Raw genomic sequence first — 23291 nt, forward strand, 5'->3', positions numbered from 1 at the left:
AAACTTTAGAAAATGACCCTCAAAGTATCAAGATATTGATGTCCTCTTCATTTAATTGAAGGTGGTGTTGGTGAGTGAGCAGTTGTGAAATTTTTAGACTGTTTTACCTCTTTTGGCTTAATTGTTATGTGTTTTCCTATGAGAAACCCAAAATAAAGTCCTTTAGGCAAGTTCTACTACTTAAGGGGAAACGGCACAGATCCAATGAAAATAGACAGGATTGTGACTTGGTGATCTTACTTCTGCTGTACTGTCTTTCTTCAAACAAGCAAAAAGTAACCTCCATAAGGAAAATCAAAATGGAGGGAGAGAAGAGTTGCCTTTAAATAATATTAAGGGGAAAACTTCAATTCACAAAAGCAAAGAAATTCTGAGCAATGTCAAAGTCTCCTAGATATTGCACTGCAATATGTATGATTCCTATAATACTATCTACCGGCAAAGAGATGGATGATGGAGGGAGTTATACCCCAACAATCCTTATTGAGTCAGACTTATAGTGAAGAATCATGTCATCTAGGCCCCCCATTCTCTTTCCACTGAAGCTAATGGGAGGTTTGCATTGTCATCAGTGGGAGAAGTTTTGGACCCTTAGTTTCTTTTAAAAGTATCAATACACAATGACACAATATGTGGCCAAATGGGTAAAAAGGGCATTGAGGTAGAAATTATCCATGATACAGTTGAACCCGGTTATGTTGCCGGCCTAGGGGTTTGCCAAAAAGCGTCGAGATAACCGATGATCGAGATAAACGAAAACCAATATGGCGGCAATATATTAACATGTGCTTGAAATTTCTTTATGTACATGATGTGCGTTAATAAATGAGAATGTACATGCACGTGTTTTTGGAGGTTTTTTTACACAACAGCGTTGCCGCGATTTGTTTGAAGAAGCGATCGGCATGCTATAAAAATGTACATACATGTTTGCTAACAACAAAAGGCATATGTGCACCAACTAACAGCAGAGATTTACCAGTATACAATACAAACCACCGTCGATTCTCGATACAAACCTTTATTATATTCTCCAACATTGCAAACACAAAGAGCGCTCACAAAATCACAAAATCACAAAAAACGTGCGGGGTGTAGTTCGTTTTTACAAAAAGCTAACCAGTGTCAAAATTAAATTCGCGAGTCATTTCACTCTGACACAGCTCTGAAAAGTATCGTACACGCGGTTACTATGGTTTCTTTACAAAGTCTAAAATGCTTTGTTGCTTTTTGCCTTTAACAGTCTGCTTGAAAACAAATGCTTCAATATTATTTATGCTGTCTAAAACAGTGTAATCTCCTACAAAAGAACCATACCGTCGAATTTTCTGTAGCATTTCTACAACACCAGCTGAGGGAATTGGTTCCAAATCTTCGTCCGCATCTTCTTCATCTTCTTTGTCATTGCCGCATGCAGATGTGCTTGCCTGTGCAGACTGCACACTTGATACAATGTCTTCATCGGTGATCACGCCATCAGTAACGACGTCTTTGTCGATTTCTATGTAATCTCGGAATTCCTGGACAGTGATGGCTAACTCCTGTGCCTCCTCTTCCAAGATAGCATCTGTAAGGCTTGATTTTCCCGCCACTTCCGCGAGTTCTTCTGCGACTGCACGGCACTGTGCCTGAAACTCATCATCGGAAATATCCTGAATGACGCAGTGCATCCAGCAGTTTGAGATTGTTTCCTTCTTCACGTCATTCCAGGCTGATCTCAGGAAGTTCATTGCATCTAGAAGGGAAGGGGTGTACTGTGCCTTCTTTTCATCATGGAGCAGGTATTGGCGCATCAACATTTTCCTGTAGTACACCTTAAGCACTTGGATTATCCCCTGGTCCATTGGTTGGAGCTTATTCGTTGTGTTAGGTGGGAGGTAAAAGATCTTAATGGCCTTGAGACCAGGAACATCCGGATGAGCTCTACAGTTGTCCACGATCAGTGCCACCTTCTTTTTCTCTGCTTGGAACTTCCTGTCCCACTTTTTCACCCATGCACTGAATAGATCTCCTGTGATCCAGGCGCTTGGCTGGCCATCGTAATCACATTGGAGAACTTTGGTCTGCTTAAAGCATCTGGGATTCTTGGACTTTCCTATAATGTAGAGCGGCAGTTTTTGGCTTCCATCCATGTTAGCAGCAACTAGCACTGTAAGTCGGTCCTTCGACTTTTTTCCACCGTGACAAGCCTCCCCACGAAACGCCATAGTCTTGTCTGGAAGGCATTTCCAAAACACCCCAGTTTCATCAGCATTAAAAATGTTCCGAGTCTCATAGGTATCCAAAATTGTGCACATTTGAGTCTTCAGCCATGAATCCACTTGTTCCTGTTGAACCGCAGCGCTCTCTCCACAAATTGCTTTGAAGACAATGTTGTGCCTCTTTTTGAAACGATCCAGCCACCCCTGACTTGCTTTAAAGTCAGGGTGTCCTAGCTTTGCAGCAAGGATGTCCGCCTTCTCCATCAGCAAGGGACCATTGACGGGAAGGTTTGTTGCTCGCGTATTTGTGAACCATTGAAACAGTGCATCGTCGACATCTTTGTGCTCAGCCACTCTAAGTTTTTTTCTTGCTGGATCAAAGACAGACTTCTCGTACATTTGCTTTATCACGTCGGCCTTCTTTTTCCACCCTGAAATGGTGTTTGCTGGAATGCCATGCTGACGACTAAGGTCTGCCGGTTTTGTTCCTTTTTCTAGCTGCAGTATGATTTCATACTTTTTCTCTATTGACTGATTGTCCAGTTTTCTCTTAACACCTCCAGACATTTTTAGAAGGGAAAAAATAAACAGAATAGCTACAGCATGTTATCCTTCAGACAAGATCAACAAGAGTGAGTGAACTGGCATGGGAGTGAACAACCATACGGACCGTGATCACGTGCTACGTGAACTCAGCACATGCGCAGTGAACCAAGTACGATCATTTTTATGTATATACTAATATATAAGACGCACCCTGGGTGAGGGGTACGTAAAACTTTGTATAAGACGCGTCTTATATATGCGAAAATATGGTAATGAGATGGTGAAGTGGCATCGATAACTAACATTTTCAAAAGCCGGCGATTGGTCACGGGGATCGAGATAACCGACGTTAAGTGGCAAATTTGGCCCTCTTTTGTGCTCGAGATATTAGGGTTCGGCGACATAAAAGAATCGACATAACTGATGAGAAAATGCTAAGACAAAGAGAGAATTTGGCGGTTCCACTTCTAAAACGTCGACTTAATACGATTGGCAAGTTAACCGAGGTCGAGATAAATGGGTTCAACTGTACATCCAATCTCTGATTATTTGAAATTGTAACAGAATGCAAGAGAATGGTAACCAAGGCCCCTTTCTTCCCATGAGCTCTACTTGGGTGGACTCTGACATGAAGCCCCATTGGCTTCCGCTGAATAGGCCCCTTCTAACTACCTGCCAGTCCTGGACATGAAGTAGATGGGTCTACTCACAGGTTTAACAATAAGCATTGCATAAGCACCTTGACTTGTCAAGGCTCAGATCACCAGAGGCCCAGAGACAAATATTTTCCTTCTGCAGTGGCCCAGTACTACAGTAAATGCAAACTGCATGCCATCTTCCATTGACTGATGTGATTCATCCTCAATGTATAATGGAAATGCTTACATGCTCATAACTACATTTATTTAAAGATGTGGCTGTTATACTTACTGCACTGAGAAATTCCCTTGGAAATTTAGTTATAAAAAAAATTCTTCCAGAGGCCTTTTAGTGCATTGACCTTATTTCAAGGTTTGGATTGTTTTCTTTCTCTTAAGTACTGCAGGGGATTTCTGTCAGGTTGCCTTATCTCAGTTCCTCTCCAGCTTCCCAGCCTAGACAATTTTCATTTCAAACTAGCTAACAACATTACAGAAGTCTCTCTGCATTGTCTCAATATTATTTTTATTAATCTAAAATCTAACTTATTATTTAGATAAAACACAGATAAAAGGATGCACACATAAAACTACCCAATAGATAGGGTGACCAGATGTCCCAATTATATAGGGACAGTCTCAATTTTAGAGTCTTTTTCTTATATAGGCTCCTATTACCCACCACCCTCGTCCCAATCTTTCACATTTGTTGTCTGTGTCCCTACTAGTAGACGACATATGCGGATTGGCATTGGAACATTTCATTTAATTTTCTCATTATTTTTAAGAACTGCATGGACTATATCCATAGAATACCATATGTATTTACTTTCTGTTAAAAGCCATAGAAACCAGTTATCTAAGGGTACGTCTACACTACGGGATTATTCCGAATTTGCATAAACCGGTTTTGTAAAACAGAATTTATAAAATCGGGTGGAGCGCGGCCATACTAAGCACATTAAATCGGTGGTGTGCGTCCATGGTCCGTGGCTAGCGTCGATTTCTGGAGCGTTGCACTGTGGGTAGCTATTCCCTAGCTATCCCATAGTTCCCGCAGCCTCCCCCGCCCCTTGGAACTTCCGGGTTGAGATCCCAGTGCCTGATGGGGCAAAAATCATTGTCGCGGGTGGTTCTGGGTAAATGTTGTCAGTCACTCCTTCGTCTGGGAAAGCAACGGCAGACAAGCATTTCATGCCTTTTTCCCCTGGATTGCCCTGGCAGATGCCATAGCATGGCAATCATGGAGCTTGTTTTGCCGTTTGTGACTCTCACCGTATGTGTACTAGATGCCGCTCACAGAGGCGATTCAGCAGCGCTACACAGAAGCATGCTTTTGCTTTTGCATGACAGCAGAGATGGTTACTAGCCATATTGCACCATCCAAACCCTTTCATAAATTGGAACTGAGGATGATCATGGCTACCAGTCCTTTTGTACCATTTGCTGCTAGTGCCCCTGGCCGATCAGCCAGGGGTGCAAAAGCAAAAATTGGGAATGACTCCCTGAGTCAATCCCTCCTTTTTGGTATCTAAAAATAGAATCAGTGCTGCCTAATATAGGCAAGTGTACTAGAGAACCACCGTATCATAGAACCAGAGAGCACAGCTGCTCTGTGTCAGAGCCTGCAGAAATTATGATCTGTATGCTATTCACAGGGGGTGCTCCTCTAATAACCCCACCTGTTGATTCCGTTCTTCCCCCAGCCTTTCTTGGCTACCGTAGCATTGTCCCCCCACTTCTGTGATGAATTAATAAAGAATGCAGGAATAAGACACACTGACTTGTTAGTGAGAAATGAGTGGAAGGCAGCCTCCAGCTGCTATGATAGTCCAGACAGGACATTAAGCAGTGTGTAGGAGAGAAGCCCAGCATCCCACTGCTAGTCCAGGGGCAACTGAATCTTTTCTTTACACATGAAGGGTGGGGGCTGATGGAGCTCAGCCCCCTGTTGCTATGATGAGGATGGTTACCAGCCATATTGCACCATCCATCCACCAGAAAAAATTAGGGCCAATAGGCTGATGACGAGGACGGTTACCAGTCCTTTTGTACCATCAGCTGTGGCTGATGATGAGGATGGATTTCCATCTTTTTGTACCATCAGCCGCCCATGGTGGGGGGGGGGGAGCAAGGATGTTGGTGTTGAGTGCTGCACTATCGCGTCTATCTGCAGCATTCAGTAAAGATAGGGTGACATGTAAAAGAGTCAGAGGATTGTTTTACCTTTCGCTTCTGGGGGTGGGTGGGGGGTGGGTGAGTAGATTGCCAAGCTATGCCCTGACCCGCGGACACTGTGTTTGACCCTAGAAGCATTTGGAGCTCAGCCAAGAATTCAAATACTTTTCGGAGGCTGCAGGAACTGTGGGATACCTTCAGTCCTCCAGTCCATGAGCATCCATTTGATTCTTTGGCTTTCCGTTACGCTTGTCACGCTGCAGTGCGCTGAGTCCCTGCTATGGCGTCTGTCTGGAGATTTTTAAAAAAGGATTCTGAATTTCATCTTCTGTAACGGAGCGCTGATAGAACGGATTTGCCTGCCCTTACAGCGATCACATCCGCATGGTCCATGCGGGAGCTCTTTTTTTATTTTGATTTTGGACTGCATCGCCACCCGTGCTGATCGGAGCTCCACGCTGGGCAAACAGGAAATATTCAAAAGTTCGCGGGGCTTTTCCTGTTTACCTGACCACTGCATCCGAGTTCAGATTGCGGTCCAGAGCGGTCACTGGTGCACTGTGGGATAGCTCCCGGAGGTCAATACCGTCGATCAGCGTCCACACTAACCCTAATCCGATATGTTAATACCGATACTAGCGTTACTCCTCTCGTTAGGGAGGAGTACAGAAACCGGTTTAAAGAGCCATTAAAATCGATATAAGGTGCCTCCTAGTGTGGACGGTTTTGGCGTTAAATCGGTTTTACGCTCCTAAAACCGATTTAAACGCCTAGTGTAGACCAGGCTTAAGCCATTCTAGGGAAAGGAAGAGGGTACAGTGCTCCACGGGTATTTTCAAAGGCATAAAGCCTCTTGGCAGTGGGGGAACAGACTGGGAAGCAAGAAGTTTGGCCAGCAGCCCCTCTGCCATGATAGCCTGGACAAGAGGAAGCCATTGCTTTCGCCCTTACCCCCTCAGATCTGCTGCAGATCTATTCTGTTGAACCGATCAATGACACTATATTGATGTGATATTTAAGATCCCGAAGAAAAGAAAACACTGAACTAACGGCTGCATCAGCATTTCAACTCAAAAACCAATGTTAAATGTTTTCATTTCTGAAAATATATTAATTCTGATGGGGGCTTATGAAAAGGGCTCCTAGAGAGTATTTTAATATAAAAAATATACCAGCACCATTGCCTACATCTTCCCCTGCATTCTCAACTGCCTGCAGGTATGTTATGGCTCTCTGTGCTCTATTACCCTGTTAGTTTGCCAGCACAGGGGTAGCATAATTTAGAAATGAGGGCCCAGATTTTTAAAGGTATTTAGGCATTGCTGAAGTCAGCCTTGCAATGCCTACCCAATTTAGAAGGCAACATATCATTTTCAAAAGGTATTCATTTATTTAAGAGCTGGGATTTAGACTAAGTAGCTAAATCCCTTTTGAAAATGAACTTTAGGCTCCTAAATCAGATAGGAGTTGTAACACTAAGCACAGCAATGCATAAATACTTTAACAATCTGAGCCTAGTTTCTTAGGTAGCTGCCTGAGTTTGATTCCATTTCACCTGTGGAAAATTCAGTGGTTGCATCCAATATCCTTAATAGCCCCTTGTCCTAAAGAAAAATGATAAGCAATTGTCCTGGATTGATGCCAGAGCTGCCTCTACCAATTCTTCCCCACCCAGCCCTACATCTCCATAATTCTATGAATCGAGAGATCCCGTCATTTATTATTGTATTGTAGCCATAATTATTACTGTGCCATATTTTGTGCTATTGTTTACCATTAAACTTTGCAGAAAAACTTGCAGATTTAAAGGTAAATGTTGCTTTTGAGTTGGAATTAGTCTTACAGTTTAAGGCCAGATCATCTAGTCTGACCTGTATATCACAGGACACCAACACCACCCAGCAACCCAAATGAGACCAAAGTATTACAACCCCCAGCACACTAGATATTATGTGCCACAGGCAGAGAATAGGAGGGAGTGAGGTGCAGCAATGCCCCTCATGGTATCTTTGTGTTGGGCTGCACAGCCCTTTTGGTGCCCCCTAGAAGAGACTCCACGGTCTTGTGCACCCTCTACTGCTAGATACTCCCAGACAGGGTTCTGTTGGGTTAATACGCACAGGACTTCAGTGTCAGCTTGGGGGAGGGGGGCACTCCAAACTGTCAGCTAATTAGGTGCAGCTGATACTTGTTTCTGTTTGTGCCTTAAAGAGAAGCTGGGTTATTCAACTTGGAGGGTCAGAGTTGACCAAAAGACAGAGGGGAAACAAAAGAGTTACCTGCTTTGGCTTGTACTTTTCAGAATAAAAAAAATCAAATCCTTCCTCTTCATGTTATGGAATAGAGGAAAGGGAGTTATAAACATGCCAGCTGTCCATTGGCAGTGAGAAAGGCCAGTCAAACTCAAAGCATGGCATTTGCATTCACAATGAGCCACTTAACTGGGAAACAATGTCAGGAGACTCCCCCATGGTACAGCCCTTCCTGAAGGGAGAATATGTGTGCTAAAATCCGAAGAATGCCCCTTACAATGGGTAATTGTTCACCATGTCAGCTGGAATAAGGGCTATTATCATGCATGTGTATGTGTAATTTTAGTCACACGCTCAAGGTGCATTGGGTCTGATCCAAATGTGCATGGTACTTTTAAACTGCCTGTCTTACATGAAAAGGGAACAAGTTCCTGTCTTCAGTTTTGGAAAGACTGCGATGAGAAATGGTTAATTTTTAGGTGAGATTCTCTATTTTATTGATTATAAAATATAAGTTAACCATACATATAACTGACTGATACACAAGCTGGTCCTCTTGTTAAATTAGAAGACTGAAAGTCATGACTTGAAAGTTTTGCTTTTAGCTTTGCTACTTTTTTGCTGTGTGACCTTGTACAAGTCACTTAACGTCTGTGAGCCTCAGTTTCTTCATCTGTAAAATTGGGATAATATTTTCGTATCTAACCAGGCAGCTGGTAGGCTTAATTCATAAACTGGAAAACCACTTAGAGATACCCAAATTGAAGGTACAGTAAAAGTGTAAAGTATTACAAAGTCCATTACCGTTTTATTTAGCTTTGTTCAAATCGGCCCCTTGGTACGTGCAGCTAGACAGCTACTAATGTTATCTTGATGTACAAAGCACTTTTTGTGTGAGGTTTGACTCGCAGTAAAATGCCAGTTAGAATTTTTTTCCTCAGGAACTCACTGGAGCTTGGCTTACAAAATCTGAAAATGAAATCAACCAAAATAGGTCAAACACAAAACTATATGTCCTTAAGTGTCCTTTTGTCCTCTTTTAGCAATACAAAACATAGTTGGTTTTTTTCCCCAGAAAGTTTAATCTTGTACTGTTTCCTAATTGCCTTTGCTGACTATATCTTGTTTATATTCTGAATACCTGCTCATGTGCAAGTTTTCATTTCCTATTAAATATAGTTCAGAATGATGTGTTCATTTGTCAGTGATCCAAAAATAATGTGCTGGATACATGAACAGCTGATGCTACTAAACATGACATAAAAAAATGCAAGGCTATGTTACACCTTATTTCAATAACCCTTATTACTGGGATATTTTGAACTTTAAAAACCGCACAAACAGGAATAAAGCATTTCATATATAATCAGATACTAATATCTCCAGTTTTGCCATTTTTTCCACTGTAACTAATTCTTTAAGAATCCATCTTTTTCATTTAATCCCTTGAAGTAGATATGTTTGTTCTGTGACCATTTCACAACATTTTTCTCTGCTTTTATAGAGGAGATGAAGGGTGCCATTTACTGTTTTCTTCAATGTTGTGCTTTTCGGAATTGGTTGTTCATTCCACTTACAACAAAATGAATCCATCCGCTAATATTTGACGTAGGAAAAAAGGTTAAAAAGGGAAATCATCCAAAGCAGTCTGAGCGCACTTACACAGCTGTAACATATTATAATTTATTTAAACTCAATCAATACTTAATCTGGAATTTAAATTCTGCTAGATAGCTGCAGCATGGCTAAGAGCAGCTGATGCCAGAGAATAAAATTTTCTTCAGGCTGTGATTGTGATGAATTTATAATATGCTCTAAAAGCGATGCATTGACCTAAATTCACAAAAGCACTGCTACTTATATTTACTATTATGAAAGGTGTCCTTGCCACAATTCTGCACTTGTAAATGGCTTTATTAAAAGGATGATGGGTTAGATTGGGACTAATGGGGGAGGAAGGAAGGAGCCTCCCAGTCTTTGCATGGTCTGCATAAGGACTGCCTAGTATCCTGCCCTTGTGTCTGGAGGAGGACAGGGATGATGCCATATTGCTCCTCATCTGGAGAGCAACCTTCTGGAAAGGGGGTGGGGACAGATTGTAGGCAGAATCATATCTCCAATCCCTTCCACCCCTCCCCAGCAAGCTGCTGTGCAGTGGGGAGTATACTGCACCTTTCAGAAAGCATTGTCTATGTTCACCCTTAACACAGGCCTGGTTCCATCTCATTGTAATTCTTTTATTGTGTTTTCAGAGAGATCCACACAACAGCATCTACAGACCTACAAATTTATTAAACCAGTAGTGTGAGCAGGCTTACTGTAGAATTTGCCCCTTTGTATTTGGTTATTTAAAATCCCCTGGTCCCTACTATTGCAGGAGAGGCATATGAGCAGTTCCTCTTGACTTCAATGGGAATTGCATATGCAAAACTTCTGGGATGGTCAGTGCCCTCGAGTTTCTAATCTTTTGGCAAGCCTCAGCACACTCAAAGGACTTTTCATAGGAAAGGACTGCCATCTATACAGGAGGATGCTGTATGTCATCTGCCTTGTCAATGACGCAAGTCCTGTTCTGAGTCTTATTTGTTACCTTGACTGCTTGTGGTCATACTTGATTTTTTGCATCACAGTTCTACGTGTTTCTGAGGATTGTGGATCTACCAGAGTTCGTTTAAGTAGATTGGGTGATAAGTAGGTGAGGGAGGTGGATAGCACTAAATTTTGATGACCCTTCCTTTTTTATTTTTTCACATATGATGCCTTGAAGGAAAAAAGGGAAAGACATGAATTCTGCTCTCCTGACTATGCTTGAATGGTCTCAAGTATTCTTTTTTCATGAGTGCTCAATATGCAGTATTTTGACTTGGGCAGTTATTTATTCTCCATTCCTTGCTCTAATGCTTTTGGGGAATGGAGACTTAAAAAGGAGGATGTGTTTCAGGATTTAAATGCTCAATGCAGTTCTGGGGCCAGATCCTGCTGCCAGTTATATTAACTAACTGGCAGCAGGATCTGGCCCCAGGACTTTATTCTACGTTAATTAGATCTTATTCTTAAAAAACTATGCATTTCCTACTGACTGTTCTGGTCAGGCATACTCTTCAGGGACAGCCCAATGGATGACAGCATCTTACAACCATTGAGGGGCCTAATCAATCTGAACTTCCCAGCAGGCACAACAGTTCATTTCAACTCTGAAATGTATTTAAAAATGTGAGGCTATTTAACAAAAACAGAGATCTGAACTCTAAGTTCTTACCTAATGGACCACTAACTGATTTGATATAGAGATGGGCTGGAGCTGCAAAGCCCAGATCCAGATCTGAATTTCTTTAAAGTTTGGTAGCAAGAGAACGCTTGGATCTAGACTTCAGTTCAGATCCTCATAAAGATAGAGCCATGCAGAGATCTTCAGAGCTAATTCCTCAAAGTTCAGGGATTTGGTTTTAGGCCCACCTCTCTTGTAAGATATTCACATGCTGTAATGTTAATAAAAGTAGATGGATATGTTCTAACCACTCCAAATTTGCTCCAGGTGTAAGTCCAATGATTATATATCATGGAGTGAGACCAGGTATGAATTTGGGTCACAGATTTTAATGATTATTGGTGAAATGGCATGTCCTGGACATATGCTGCCTAAAAATGCCTCAGATTAATAACCCTAAAATTAAACAGCCTTTGAAATTATTAAAGAAACTAGGAAGAAAATCAGAGGTTTATATCAAGGCAATTACACCTTGCTCATCATCATGAGTCATGTTATTACATCCATCAAATCTACCTACAACACATATATACAATGTATACCATTGAAAAGTTAGGTGTTATTTTTTTGTGTAATTTCATTGAAATGCACTAGATTTCTTACATTATGAAAAGCACTCACATTTATTATAATTACTTTTAAATGTATATTAGCATGCAGAGGCAGACCAGGCCAGGATCCCATTGTTCTAGGGGCTGTACAAACATATAGAAAATGACTGCCTATGCCTAAAGCTGTGAGTCTTTCACGGATTCCATGACTTTCCGGGACCTCCATGACTTCTCCAGCAGCCGATGCAGCTGACCCCAAGACCGCCTGACTAGCTGGGCCAGCCCTGGGCCAGCCTCACCAGGCAGTGATCAGGTGGCACCAGGGCCAACTTCACCGGCTGCTGCTCGAGTGGCCCCAGGTGCTGTCCCAGAGCAGCGGTCTGGGAACAGCAGCAACACCCCGGGCCAACCCCAACACACACCTAGAGCAGCAGCGGCAGTGCCCCAGGCCACCCCCACCCACCAGCAGCATCAGTGGCACCCAAGGCCAGCCCCGCAGCAGCAGCAGTGACATGCAAGAAACTCTCACATGCACACACACACTGCAAGAGTAGCAGCAGGGTCCACTGGAGCACTCCCTCCCAACCTCCTCCTCCAGAGTACCTGCAGTACCCTGGAGTACCTAAGATTTAGTCAGGCGTATTTGTAGTATGTTATATTCTTGGGGGCAGCTGGTTTAGGAAGAAATCACTTGAGGCCAGAGAGCAGACAGCTAACAAAACTACCATTTTATTTACAGACACAGAGCTCACCCAACCGGCCGAAACAGGCTGGGCTATCCCCTAATAATCTAACTCAATTGCCATAGCAACAAAAACCATGACAACCAAATACACAACATATTCCTCCCCCCCCCCCAATAAGAACATCCCCTAAATAAAACACACACTAGACTAGAGAAGGAGGGTAGACTGCCTCCATTCCCGGCTAAACCCTGGGGATTATTTTGCCCCATAACCGTGGGTTCGCCCTACCTAAAGATCCAGCCGATGAGGAGGCCTTCTGTCTCTAGGTGGATTACGGCGAACTTCTGGTGTTGTGGCACCCGAAAGTACCATGGGCTCAGGGTCCACAGCACGAACAGGTGAGGAGGTGGTAATAGCTCGTGCTGGGCAAAGGGGTATCTCAGCCGCTGGCAGTAATGGAGGAGAACAGTCAGAAACAGGTGATTCGTGATTCGGTGTCTCACCAGAAGAGGTGAAGTCAGACCCCTCAACTGCAGAGGTGTCCTGAGGACTGGCATGACCTGGCAACAGCTGATCTACATGTCGCCGCCAGGTAAGATTCTCTGCAGTCCAGACTGTGTAGGAAACAGGTCCTGTTTGAGTGATGATTGTGGCAGGGACCCATTTAGCTCTGGAAGTATAATTCCGAGCCAAAACTGGCTGTCCCGGGCTAAAGGTTCGGTCTTTTGATCTGGGTGCCCGTCTGATGACTTGATGTTGCTGCTGATGTTGCACAATTTGTCGGGGTTCAGAAGGTTTCAGCAGATCAAAGCAAGTGCACAGCTGTCATCCCATCATTAGAAAGGCCAGGGATGCCTGGGTCGTAGCATGAGGTGTGTTTCTGTAGGAAAGTAAGAAGGTATCCAGACACTTTTGAATGGAGTGTTGTCCCCTTGCTGATTTCAAAGCGTGTTTCATTATCTGCACAAATTTTTCAGCTAATCTGTTGGTGGATGTATGATATGGTGCTGACATGATGTGGTGTATCCCGTTTGCCTTCATAAAATTTTGAAACTCCTGAGAGATGAACTGTGGTCCGTTGTCGCTCACAAGTTGTTCTGGCAGACCAAAACGACTAAAGAGTCCTCATAGTTTTTGGATAGTACTCTCTGCAGTAGTGGACTGCATTATAGAGACTTCTGGCCATTTAGAATGGGCATCTACTGCCACCAAGAAAATGCTTCCTTCAAGGGGGCCAGCGAAGTCAATGTGAATACGTTGCCATGGGTTTTCAGGCCAGTCCCATGGGTGTAGGGGTGCACTGGGGTGCATTCCTCACACCCTGACATGACATACAAGCTTTTGCCTTCTCTTCAATAGCACTGTCCAATCCAGGCCACCAAAAATAGTTTTGTGCAATTTCCTTCATGCGCACTATTCCACAGTGACCAGAATGTAGCTGTTCTAACATCTGTGATCTCAATGGTGGTGGAATAATGACACGTCTCCCCCACAACAAACAACCAGATTGGACCGATAACTCCGTCCTCCTGGACATGTAGGTAACAAGGTCGGGTGAGACCGGAGAGGTTTGTCGAGATTTTCCATGCATCACCAGGTCCATAACTTGGGACAATATTGGGTCAACACGAGTTGCCTTCTTTATCCGAGTAGCAGTGATGGGTGTATTCTCTACCTGTTCAAAGTAGAAGATTTCCTTTTGGGCGCTATCTTGATGTTTGACCGGCAAAGGCAACCTTGAGAGGCCATCTGCATTGCCGTGCAGAGTGGATTTCCGATATTTGATTTCATATGTGTGTGCTGAAAGTAACAATGCCCAACGTTGCATACGACTAGCAGCTAATGGAGGAATGCCTGTGTAGGGTCCAAAAATTGACGTCAGAGGTCGATGGTCTGTGAGAAGAGTAAACTTTCGCCCAAACAGGTACTGATGAAACTTCCGAATTCCAAAAACAATTCCTAATGCCTCACGTTCGATTTGGGAGTAGTTAGTTTCTGCTTTGCTTAGAGTGCGTGAAGCAAAAGCAATAGGTCTCTCTTCTCCCGAAGGCATAATGTGTGACACGACTGCTCCCACTCCATAAGGGGAGGCATCGCAGGCCAATTGCAGGGGTAAGGATGGATCAAAGTGCGTTAGAACTTCAGAATTTAGCAATGCCTCCTTAGCTTTGTTAAATGCAACATCACAGGCTTCAGTCCACTTCCAGGCCTTGTTCTGCCCAAGGAGCTCATGAAGTGGTTTTAGCAGTGTGGCTAACTGTGAGATGAATTTTCCATAATAGTTCAGTAATCCTAGAAATGAGCGCAGCTGGCTTATATTTCGAGGTGGGGGAGCCTCCACAATAGCTTTAACTTTTGCAGGGGCCTTATGAAGACCTGCAGAATCAATGATGTGTCCCAAATATTCAACAGAGGGCTTGAAGAATTCACACTTGTCTTTGCGAACTCGTAGGCCATACTCTTCCAGTCTTTGTAGGGTAACCTCTAAATTCTTTAAGTGATCCTCTTCATTTCTTCCTGTGAGCAGGATATCATCCAGATAGCACTGAACTCCTGACAAGCCACACAAAATCTGGTCCATAGCCTGCTGGAACAGGGCGGGAGCAGACATTATTCCGAAGGGTAGGCGACAGTATCGATAAAGTCCCTTATGAGTCACAATAGTCAACAGCTCTTGGGACTTTTCATTGACGTGCATCTGTAAATATGCTTGACTCAGATCAATCTTACTGAACTTTTGTCCCCCAGCCAGGCCTGCGAAGAGGTCATCGATGCGGGGAAGCGGGTATTGCTCTGCACACAACACTGAGTTGACAGTGACTTTAAAATCACAGCAAATCCGGAGAGAGCCATCTTTCTTCACTATTGGAACGATAGGAGTGGCCCATAAGCTATGGCTAACTGGTATTAGGACTCCATTGGTGACCAGGCGCTCCAGGTCTGCTTAAACTTTTGGCCTGATGGCATATGGCACAGTTCGGGCTTTCAGATATTTTGGTGGACTGTCAGGTTTAATGTTCAATGTCATAGTGATTCCCTTCATACTTCCCAAATAATCTCCAAAAACAGCAGCATGTTCCCTTAGTATAGGGGTTAGACTGGTTTCTTCTTTAGTCATCCGGTGCACTTCTTCCCAGTTCAATTGAATCTTCCCAAGCCAAGACCTACCCATTAAGGCTGGGTAGTTACCTCTCACCACAAACAGTGGCAATTTAGCAGCCTGTCCATTGAGCTCCACCTTAACATCAATAGTGCCCAATATGGGCACAGCTTCTCCCGTATACGTCTTCAGAACAGTTTTTGTTGCCTTAAGCAGAAGTGCTGTAGCTTTTCTTTATACACAGTCTCGGAGACCAGCGAGACGGCTGCACCGGTGCCCAGTTCCATGCGTATAGGTTTGCCATCCAACAACGGGGTTACCCAGTATTCATGTGAGCCCACTGCCAAAGACAAAACATGCAGTGGCACTTCCTCTTGCGATGAGGTGTCACCTTGATCATCCTGGGTCTGCTCTAGGGTATGCAGGGTTCCTCTTTTTGTCGGCCAGACCACAGGCCTCTTTTTCTTTTGTTTACAGGCACACTCAATGTGTCCCTTTTTGCCACAGTGTCGACACACCAGGTCTTTACATCAGCATTCTGATGCCTGGTGACCCGGCTTACCACAGCGGTAACATTCTTGACTCTGCACAGTTTTGTCGGTCGGTTCTTGTGACACTTTTTGCACCCTAGGGGATGCACTGATGTATTGCGCCTCCCTTGTAGCCAGTTCCATGGAGACAGCAGTATCAACAGCCTTCTGTAATGTAAGCTCAGCCTCTATCAGTAGGCGCTTCCGTATAGCTTCACTGTAGAGGCCACACACCTGTCACGCAGGGCATCATTTAACATCTCTTTAAATTCACAGTGTTCTGCTAGCTTTTTTAAAATTGCTACAAATTGTACAACTTTTTCATCTTCCTTTTGGTCTCTTTTGTGGAACCTATATCTTTCAGCAATTACCAGTGGTTTTGGGGGAAAATGGCACCCCAGGATTTCCACAATGTCACTGTAAGATTTAGTCTCAGGCTTAACAGGGTGTAGTAAGCTGCGTAGCAGGGAGTAAGTTTTAGCCCCTACAACACTTAAGAATATTGGCACCTTCTTCGCTTCTGTAATGTCATTTGCAATAACAAAAAGCTCAAAATGCTCAGTATACACATGCCATTGCTCTGTATTCTCATCAAAAGGCTCCAGGGGCCTGGTCAGAGTAGCCATGATTTTTAGTTTCACTTTCACAGTCAGTGCAAACAAGCAGGTTTTTTGTTTGTTTGTTCTTTACCTTGACTTCTACTTCCTTCTGTTACTGGAGCAGCACCGGAATCCCATCCATCGTCGCCACTTGTTATATCCTTGGGGGCAGCCGGTTTAGGAAGAAATCACTTGAGGCCAGAAAGCAGACAGCTAACAAAACTACCATTTTATTTACAGACACAGAGCTCACCCAACCAGCCGAAATAGGCTGGGCTATCCCCTAATAATCTAACTCAGTTGCCATAGCAACAAAAACCATGACCACCAAATACACAACATAGTACAAGTCAGGGACAAGTCACAGGCCGGTGCATTTTTGTTTACTGCCCGTGACCTGTCCATGACTTGTACTAAAACTACCCATGACTAAATTGTAGCTTTACCTATGCCCCAGAACACTTACCACTGAGAAGATGTGACAGATAGAAGACACCAAAAAGCTGACCAAGATTGGGGGAGACTGGATGAAAAAGAAATAATAGGGAGTGAACCATTCTTAGCCAAGCGGGAGCAGTAAGTGTAACTTGACTGTTACCTCACCATTATCAGATGCCAGTTTTCTCTCTGCTTTACAGAAAAGGGAAGTTTTATGGATGTGATTTGAAGGAGGAGGTGGTTTTTTCCACCCCACATTCACTAAGGTTTCACCAAGCAGGTTTGCTGGCACAAACTCCTTTTTGACTATGTGAAAGCTCACAAGCTTGTACCATAATTTGTTTTCCCTTCCCACAGGGTCATTAAAAACAAACATAAAAGAAAAAAATAGTGTTAGTTTCAGTTCACGTGTGAAACCTTTTGCGCAACAACAGTGGTTTCTTGTGGTCAGTAAGACTAAGTGTTCTGAGCATTCCAGAAAGTATATAAATAGACTGGTACTCTTGCTAAAGTTATGAAGTCTCTTTTATTATATATTTTTTCACTCCTCAGGCTCTCTCTGATTTAGGCAAAAATCAAGCAGAGTATAATGTTTGAAAATTTTGTCTATCATTTTCCACTTTATATGGCTTATCCTTGGTTAACTTTTTTGAAATAACTGTTAAAGTAAATGGATATTAAATTACTTCTTAAAGCACAAGCTAGTATTATCATAAAATGAAAATTGTCATTTGGAGTCTCCCACACCCCAGGCAGGTGCTGATCTGTCTCTCCAGAAACTGATCACAATGCTTATAAAACCAGGGCTGCCCAGAGGTGTGGGGGGGGACAAGTGGGGCAATTTGCCCAGGCCCCGGGTCCTGCAGGGGCCCCCATGAAAGTTTTTTGGGGCCCCTGGAGCAGGGTCCTTCACCCCCCGCCGCCAAAGACCCCAGGCCCCCTGAATCCTCTGGGCAGCCCTGTATAAAACAGAGTCTGCAGGCCAATCCACAATGTGAAAGTGGTGGTTACATAATGAAGGTCCCATAGCCTCCTCTCTCAATCCAGCAAAGTTTGTAATGATGGCCAGACATTCCTGAAAAAAGGTGGCCTTAGGCTGAAGGGGTAGGTAAATGGCTGTGCATGATCAAGAGAAAGCTCTTTCAAGCCAAAACCATGAACCCAAATTGTCCTTGGATACTACAAAGTAGCTATTCTCATACTTTGATCTATATTTGAATCTGAACATGTGTTAATAAGGCACACACATTGGCCATCAAGGTGTCTTCTGCTGAACAAGAGTACACATAGCATTTGTCACTGTAAAAATATACTTCAACAGCTGGGAAGAAAGTGGAGATTCATTAGAAGACATTTAGCAGCTGTGTTTATACTGGCAGGCAATTTGAATATTAGGTGGCGGGACTGAGAACTGCAGATGCACAATATTGTTCAGACATTGTGCACTTACAGTCCATTTCCAGGGCAACATGCTATTTTATATTTCCTATGGTGTCATTAATCACAGTTCATGATGTATCTCACTCACTATTTGAACTTGTTTTCGTAGACTCATTCATTTTGTAGCCTTGTTTATTTAGTAGCTATTGTACTCTGTTTCAACAAATACCATGTCTACTACAGCTAATAGCTTCTGCTTTAAGGGGGAAAATTAGGATAGCCTGTGTACTGAGACTTTCAGTAATAACCAAAATGTACACTACATTAGAAGGGTACGCTACATCAGCTTTCAGTTGGCCAAAAAAAAGACATTCTTATTGCTATTGACTATTTAGAAATGAAATTCATTTCCTGGGAGAGAACACAAGGATTTTCATCATGACCAACCAAAGAAAAACTGTGTTTTCCGCTGCCCTTTAAATTCTGCAGTCTCTCAATGGGCTTTCTTTCAATTTTGCCGATTGATGCTGCAGTAGTGACTCTCGGCCCATTTGGGAGAAATACGCTGAGACAGACAATGTAACTACCTGACGAATCTCTTTCCTTGGTGAGTGACAACCCTGGGGAGTCTCAGGCCCTGCACCCGCCCTTTCAATGGGCGTTCTGTGAGCAGAAGTTACAGGATTTTATTTTCATTGTTCCTGTGGGTTTGGCTTTGGACTAAATATTCAGGGCATTTATGGCACTTAAATACTGGCTGTGTTGGGAGCCATGCAGAGCTGCATTGCCCCAGCAGGAGGCCCACAATACATGAGGGAACATTCTTGATGTACCATCCTTTAGGAGGAGGCTGCATAACCTGTTATAGCTCTACTGGGATAGCAAAGAGGAGATGGGGAAGTGCTATGTCTCTGCTTTCTCCCCATTCCTCTTCCACCTCTGTAGGGCGGCTTGTGCCCAAAGTGTGCATGTGTGGTGGGGGGGTGCTCAGCAGAGTGCTGGGATGACACCTGTGACAGGCCCTGCATGGCAAGTGCAAATGAATAAATGTTCTTCCATCCTCCCTGCAGTGGACCCTGCCTTGTGTATTCTGTCATGGGCTAGCCCAAATCTGCACTTCCTCTTTGGTTTCCAGCAAGGAAAACTAACATTGAAGAAGAGTTTAATTGACCTCTAAAAAGAAGTGTAACCAAGGAGTTCACTGTGCAGTGAATTAATAACTCTGTATGAGGGATGACTTATCCACATGGAGTGATCAGCAGATTGCTTTAGGAAACCACCAGCCTGTCTGGTGCCCCTTTCCATGACTTGCTTATAATTCTTCAGTGTTTATTTGTAGCTCTCTTTTTGGTATGGCTTAGTGGAAAGCAGATAGAAAATCCAGCTCTGTTTGTTATGTGGCTGGGGCACACCTAAAGGAATCCGTTTACTTTGACCCTTTTATTTGAGGAGTTGCCTGGTAGTGACCACTGTAGTGAAGGATGCAACCCAGTTTGTTATACATTCCTGTTCTCCTGTATTTGCATAATGTGCTGAGCTCTTGTGAAATCCTGCCATTTACCTTGGTCTAACTGGGTTGGATCTGAGTTGGTTTGAAACTCTGACCATAACTTGGTCAAACCAACTAACTTTGGCTGCTTTTTCAATTCCTGCTAAATAGAAAGAAAAAAGTTATCTTTACTGCCTACTGGAGATTCTCCCAGCATGGGGGAGTCCACAGGTGGCATAGTGGCTCCTACACTACCCTATATTGGCTCTCATCATAACGGGCATGGCTAGAGAGCTGCCATATTCAGCTGACCTGCAACTGTTGCAAAAACCCCTTGGAGTCCATTACCAGCCAGTGCAGTTAGACCAGCCCTGACATTGCTCTAGACTGAGGCACTGGATCAGTCCTTCATGCTCCCTCACTATGCCCTCTTCCCCCAACAGTTTGAAACTCTGACCCCAGTTATGGGCACTAAGCTCTTTTGAGAATATGGCCCTTAATCTCAGAGAGATGCCTACTGAGTCTGCTCAGAAATTTTGCTATTCATGAGTGTAGTGGTGGGGTGTGCATGTTGTTTTTAAGAAATGCTGAGAGATTAAGTGACTTGCACAAGGTCAGACAGGAGGCTGGTGGCAGAGCAGGAAAGTAACTCAGATCTCCAGTGTCTGACACCAGTGCCTTAAACACAAGACCATCCTTTCTATCCAGAAAAGGGAGAAAGTCACTATCACAAAAACATTATGGACCCCACAATTTTTAATAGCTCTCTAGAATTTTTGCTTTTTCTTGAATTATTTTGCAAATACCGAGTTTTTACTTCAATGGAAGTTCTGTTCTATTGACCAGATACAGCTATTGCAATGTAAATAGATGAACTGCTGCTGTTTGATCCAGCCCTGTGAAAACTGTCTCCAGAGCAGCAGCACAGTTTAGAAATAATATCAACATCAGCACACACTCCAGGCTAGTCACTTAAAAGTGGTATGAATTCTGCCTCTACCCTCTCTATCTCAGTGATGCATTAAATTCATAGCCTAATTGGGACTATTTAAATGCTAGCGTTATCAAGCATATACTTTTCTCTTTCTTTTTAAAATAAAGCTAGGAAATAACTAGGTTAATATATTTGATTTTAGCCAAAAGGCCAAGAAACCAACAAATACAAAAGTTAAGACTCCTAGTAGAATATAAAGTTGTCTCTAGTGCACAGTCTATATATTTTGTGATAGTAACAAGATGAAGCTATGCATTTAACTAGAAAAGAAAGAATAGAAAATATGGCATATATGCAATGTATTTGAGTTAATATTGCCATAAGAGCCTAAAGTTATTAATTTCATGCATACTTGTTTTTCTCATTTTAACTGTGAAATTGTAATGTGTCATTAACCATAGTTGTTTTCATTTAATTAAGATAAAAATGTATGGGCCAGGCCCCCAGGACTGGGTTTTCTGTGCCTGGAACTGTTGGGGGAAGAGGGCATAGTGAGGGAGCACAAAGGACTGATCCAGTGCCTCAATCTAGAGCAATGTCAGGGCTGGTCTAACTTGCACTGGCTGGTAATGGCCTCCAAGGGGCTTTTGCAACAGTTGCAGGTCAGCTGGATATGGCAGCTTTCTAGCCATGCCCGTTATGATGAGAGCCAATATAGGGTAGTGTAGGAGCCACTATGCCACCTGTGGACTCCCCCATGCTGGGAGAATCTCCAGTAGGCAGTAAAGATAACTTTTTTCTTTCTACTTAGCAGGAATTGAAAAAGCAGCCAAAGTAGGGGAACTGACTCTGGCTCTAGAGCTCTTGTCTCATCGATGTTACCTCTTGGACTGACTGACCCCCCTCCTCCAGCCCACTAGCACAAAATACATAAAAGCTAGAGAAAATAGAAGTCCTGTCCCTTCTTCCCTACTCCAACCATGGAAAAAATGCAGCATAGAGGGGGCAAGAGGAGGCGGAGCTATGGCTCTGGCCCCTTTTACATCACACTGAGGATTAGGGCTGGGGCAGTGGGAGTAAATATGCTCCTTGATGAGGTGTTCCCTCCCCCATGGCAATGAGCTGCCTGAGCTCCCTCAGGAAGGCATGACTCCCCTCTGCTCTGAAGGCTTTTATGTGCCTAAATGGCTCAAATGTATAACACAGATTCTATATTTAACCAAAATCAGAGTGTATCCTTTGACAGACTCCAGCCTTGTAGTGAGATGTGAAATAAAATCTACACGCTCATTACTTCATAATATAATGCAAATATGCTCTTTGATATTTTTCATCTGGAGTTCATAAAATGATATCAATGCCAGGTCATAAATCTACTGTACTCATCACCCAATTCTACCACAGTTGCTCACACAAGAAACACCTTACTGTACCAATAGCCCCACTCATTGAACATTACTAATGGTGGCAGAGCCCAGCCCTAGTTATTTTTACCAGCCAAACCCTTAATTGCCTAAGACATTTAAGGGAGGGATGCTTTCACACATACCATTTTTAATTGGCTTCTGGTGTCATGACCTAATTAGCTTTAATTCCAAGTCATTGTTAGAGTATGGTGTTATTTCACACAGTGCAACATCCATGACAGAATAGGAAATTTATGTTCAAGGCAGACACGCAAAGTATTAAAAAGAACTAAAAATACTCTTCCTGAATGACTGCTAACATAACCCTACTATATTTCTTAGAATCCAAAACTCGAACACACAACAAACAAATACAGAGAGACACTGTAGACTCTTCCCTGAGACAGAGAGGCACAGTTCAACCCATTTTGCTCCAGGTTGGCTCTTTTGAAGACCCACTGCACAGGACCCAGATTGCACACTTCCCTCAGGGTCCCATAGCCTGCAAACAGGACCAGGGGGCCCCTTACGATTTAAAATGATAGCCTGTAATTTTCAATACACCACAAAAATAATGCTTGTTTTAAGGAATATTTTAGGAAAATATTAATAGTTTTAATAGAAATTGGCTCAAAAAGTTAAATTTGGACCTGTAGTTTGAAACTGCTAATTCACTTTGCTTCCATGGAAAAGTTCTGCTATCCAGTGGGTAAGAAGGAAGAAATCCTGTTAGGAAGAAATATGTAGCAGTACCCAAGGTGCCAGTTAGTGCACTGTACAGAGGATGTATACATAGCCCCCTATGTAGGGTTTGGTCCATATATGTGCTGAGTGCAGACCCACTGGCCTTTTTACCATTTGTGGGCGCACACACCCATTTCTCACCCCATTCCCTTGTGGATTGCCTGCTACAGTAACACTTCATTCATGACATCTAGATTCCTGCAGGAGTGAGGATGGTCTTGTGGTCAAGGCACTGTACTTGGACTCTATATAACTAGGTTCAATTCCTATCTCTACCACAGATGCCTTGTGTTGCTTTAGGAAAACCATTTAGTTTATCTTTGCCTCAGTTCCCCATCTATAAAATGAGGA

At 43.2% G+C, this 23291-nt stretch overlaps 1 protein-coding gene and 1 long non-coding RNA gene across 3 annotated transcripts in view; one reads left to right on the forward strand and one right to left on the reverse strand.

Moving 5' to 3' along the window:
* Window positions 1-1190: 1190 nt before the first annotated feature.
* Window positions 1191-2768, reverse strand: LOC120371017 (tigger transposable element-derived protein 4-like). The gene has a single exon (XM_039486459.1). It carries the CDS (start codon window positions 2766-2768, stop codon window positions 1191-1193), a length of 1578 nt encoding a protein of 525 aa, XP_039342393.1.
* Window positions 2769-18883: 16115 nt separating this feature from the next.
* LOC120369646 overlaps window positions 18884-23291 on the forward strand; it is a 44535-nt gene continuing 40127 nt past the window's right edge. For both annotated transcript variants that reach the window (XR_005583295.1, XR_005583294.1), the window contains exon 1: window positions 18884-18974. This is a non-coding gene — a long non-coding RNA (uncharacterized LOC120369646). The remainder of the gene's footprint in view (window positions 18975-23291) is intronic.

This window comes from Mauremys reevesii, linkage group 8 (assembly GCF_016161935.1).
Source record: "Mauremys reevesii isolate NIE-2019 linkage group 8, ASM1616193v1, whole genome shotgun sequence".
NCBI classification, from domain to species: Eukaryota; Metazoa; Chordata; order Testudines; family Geoemydidae; genus Mauremys; species Mauremys reevesii.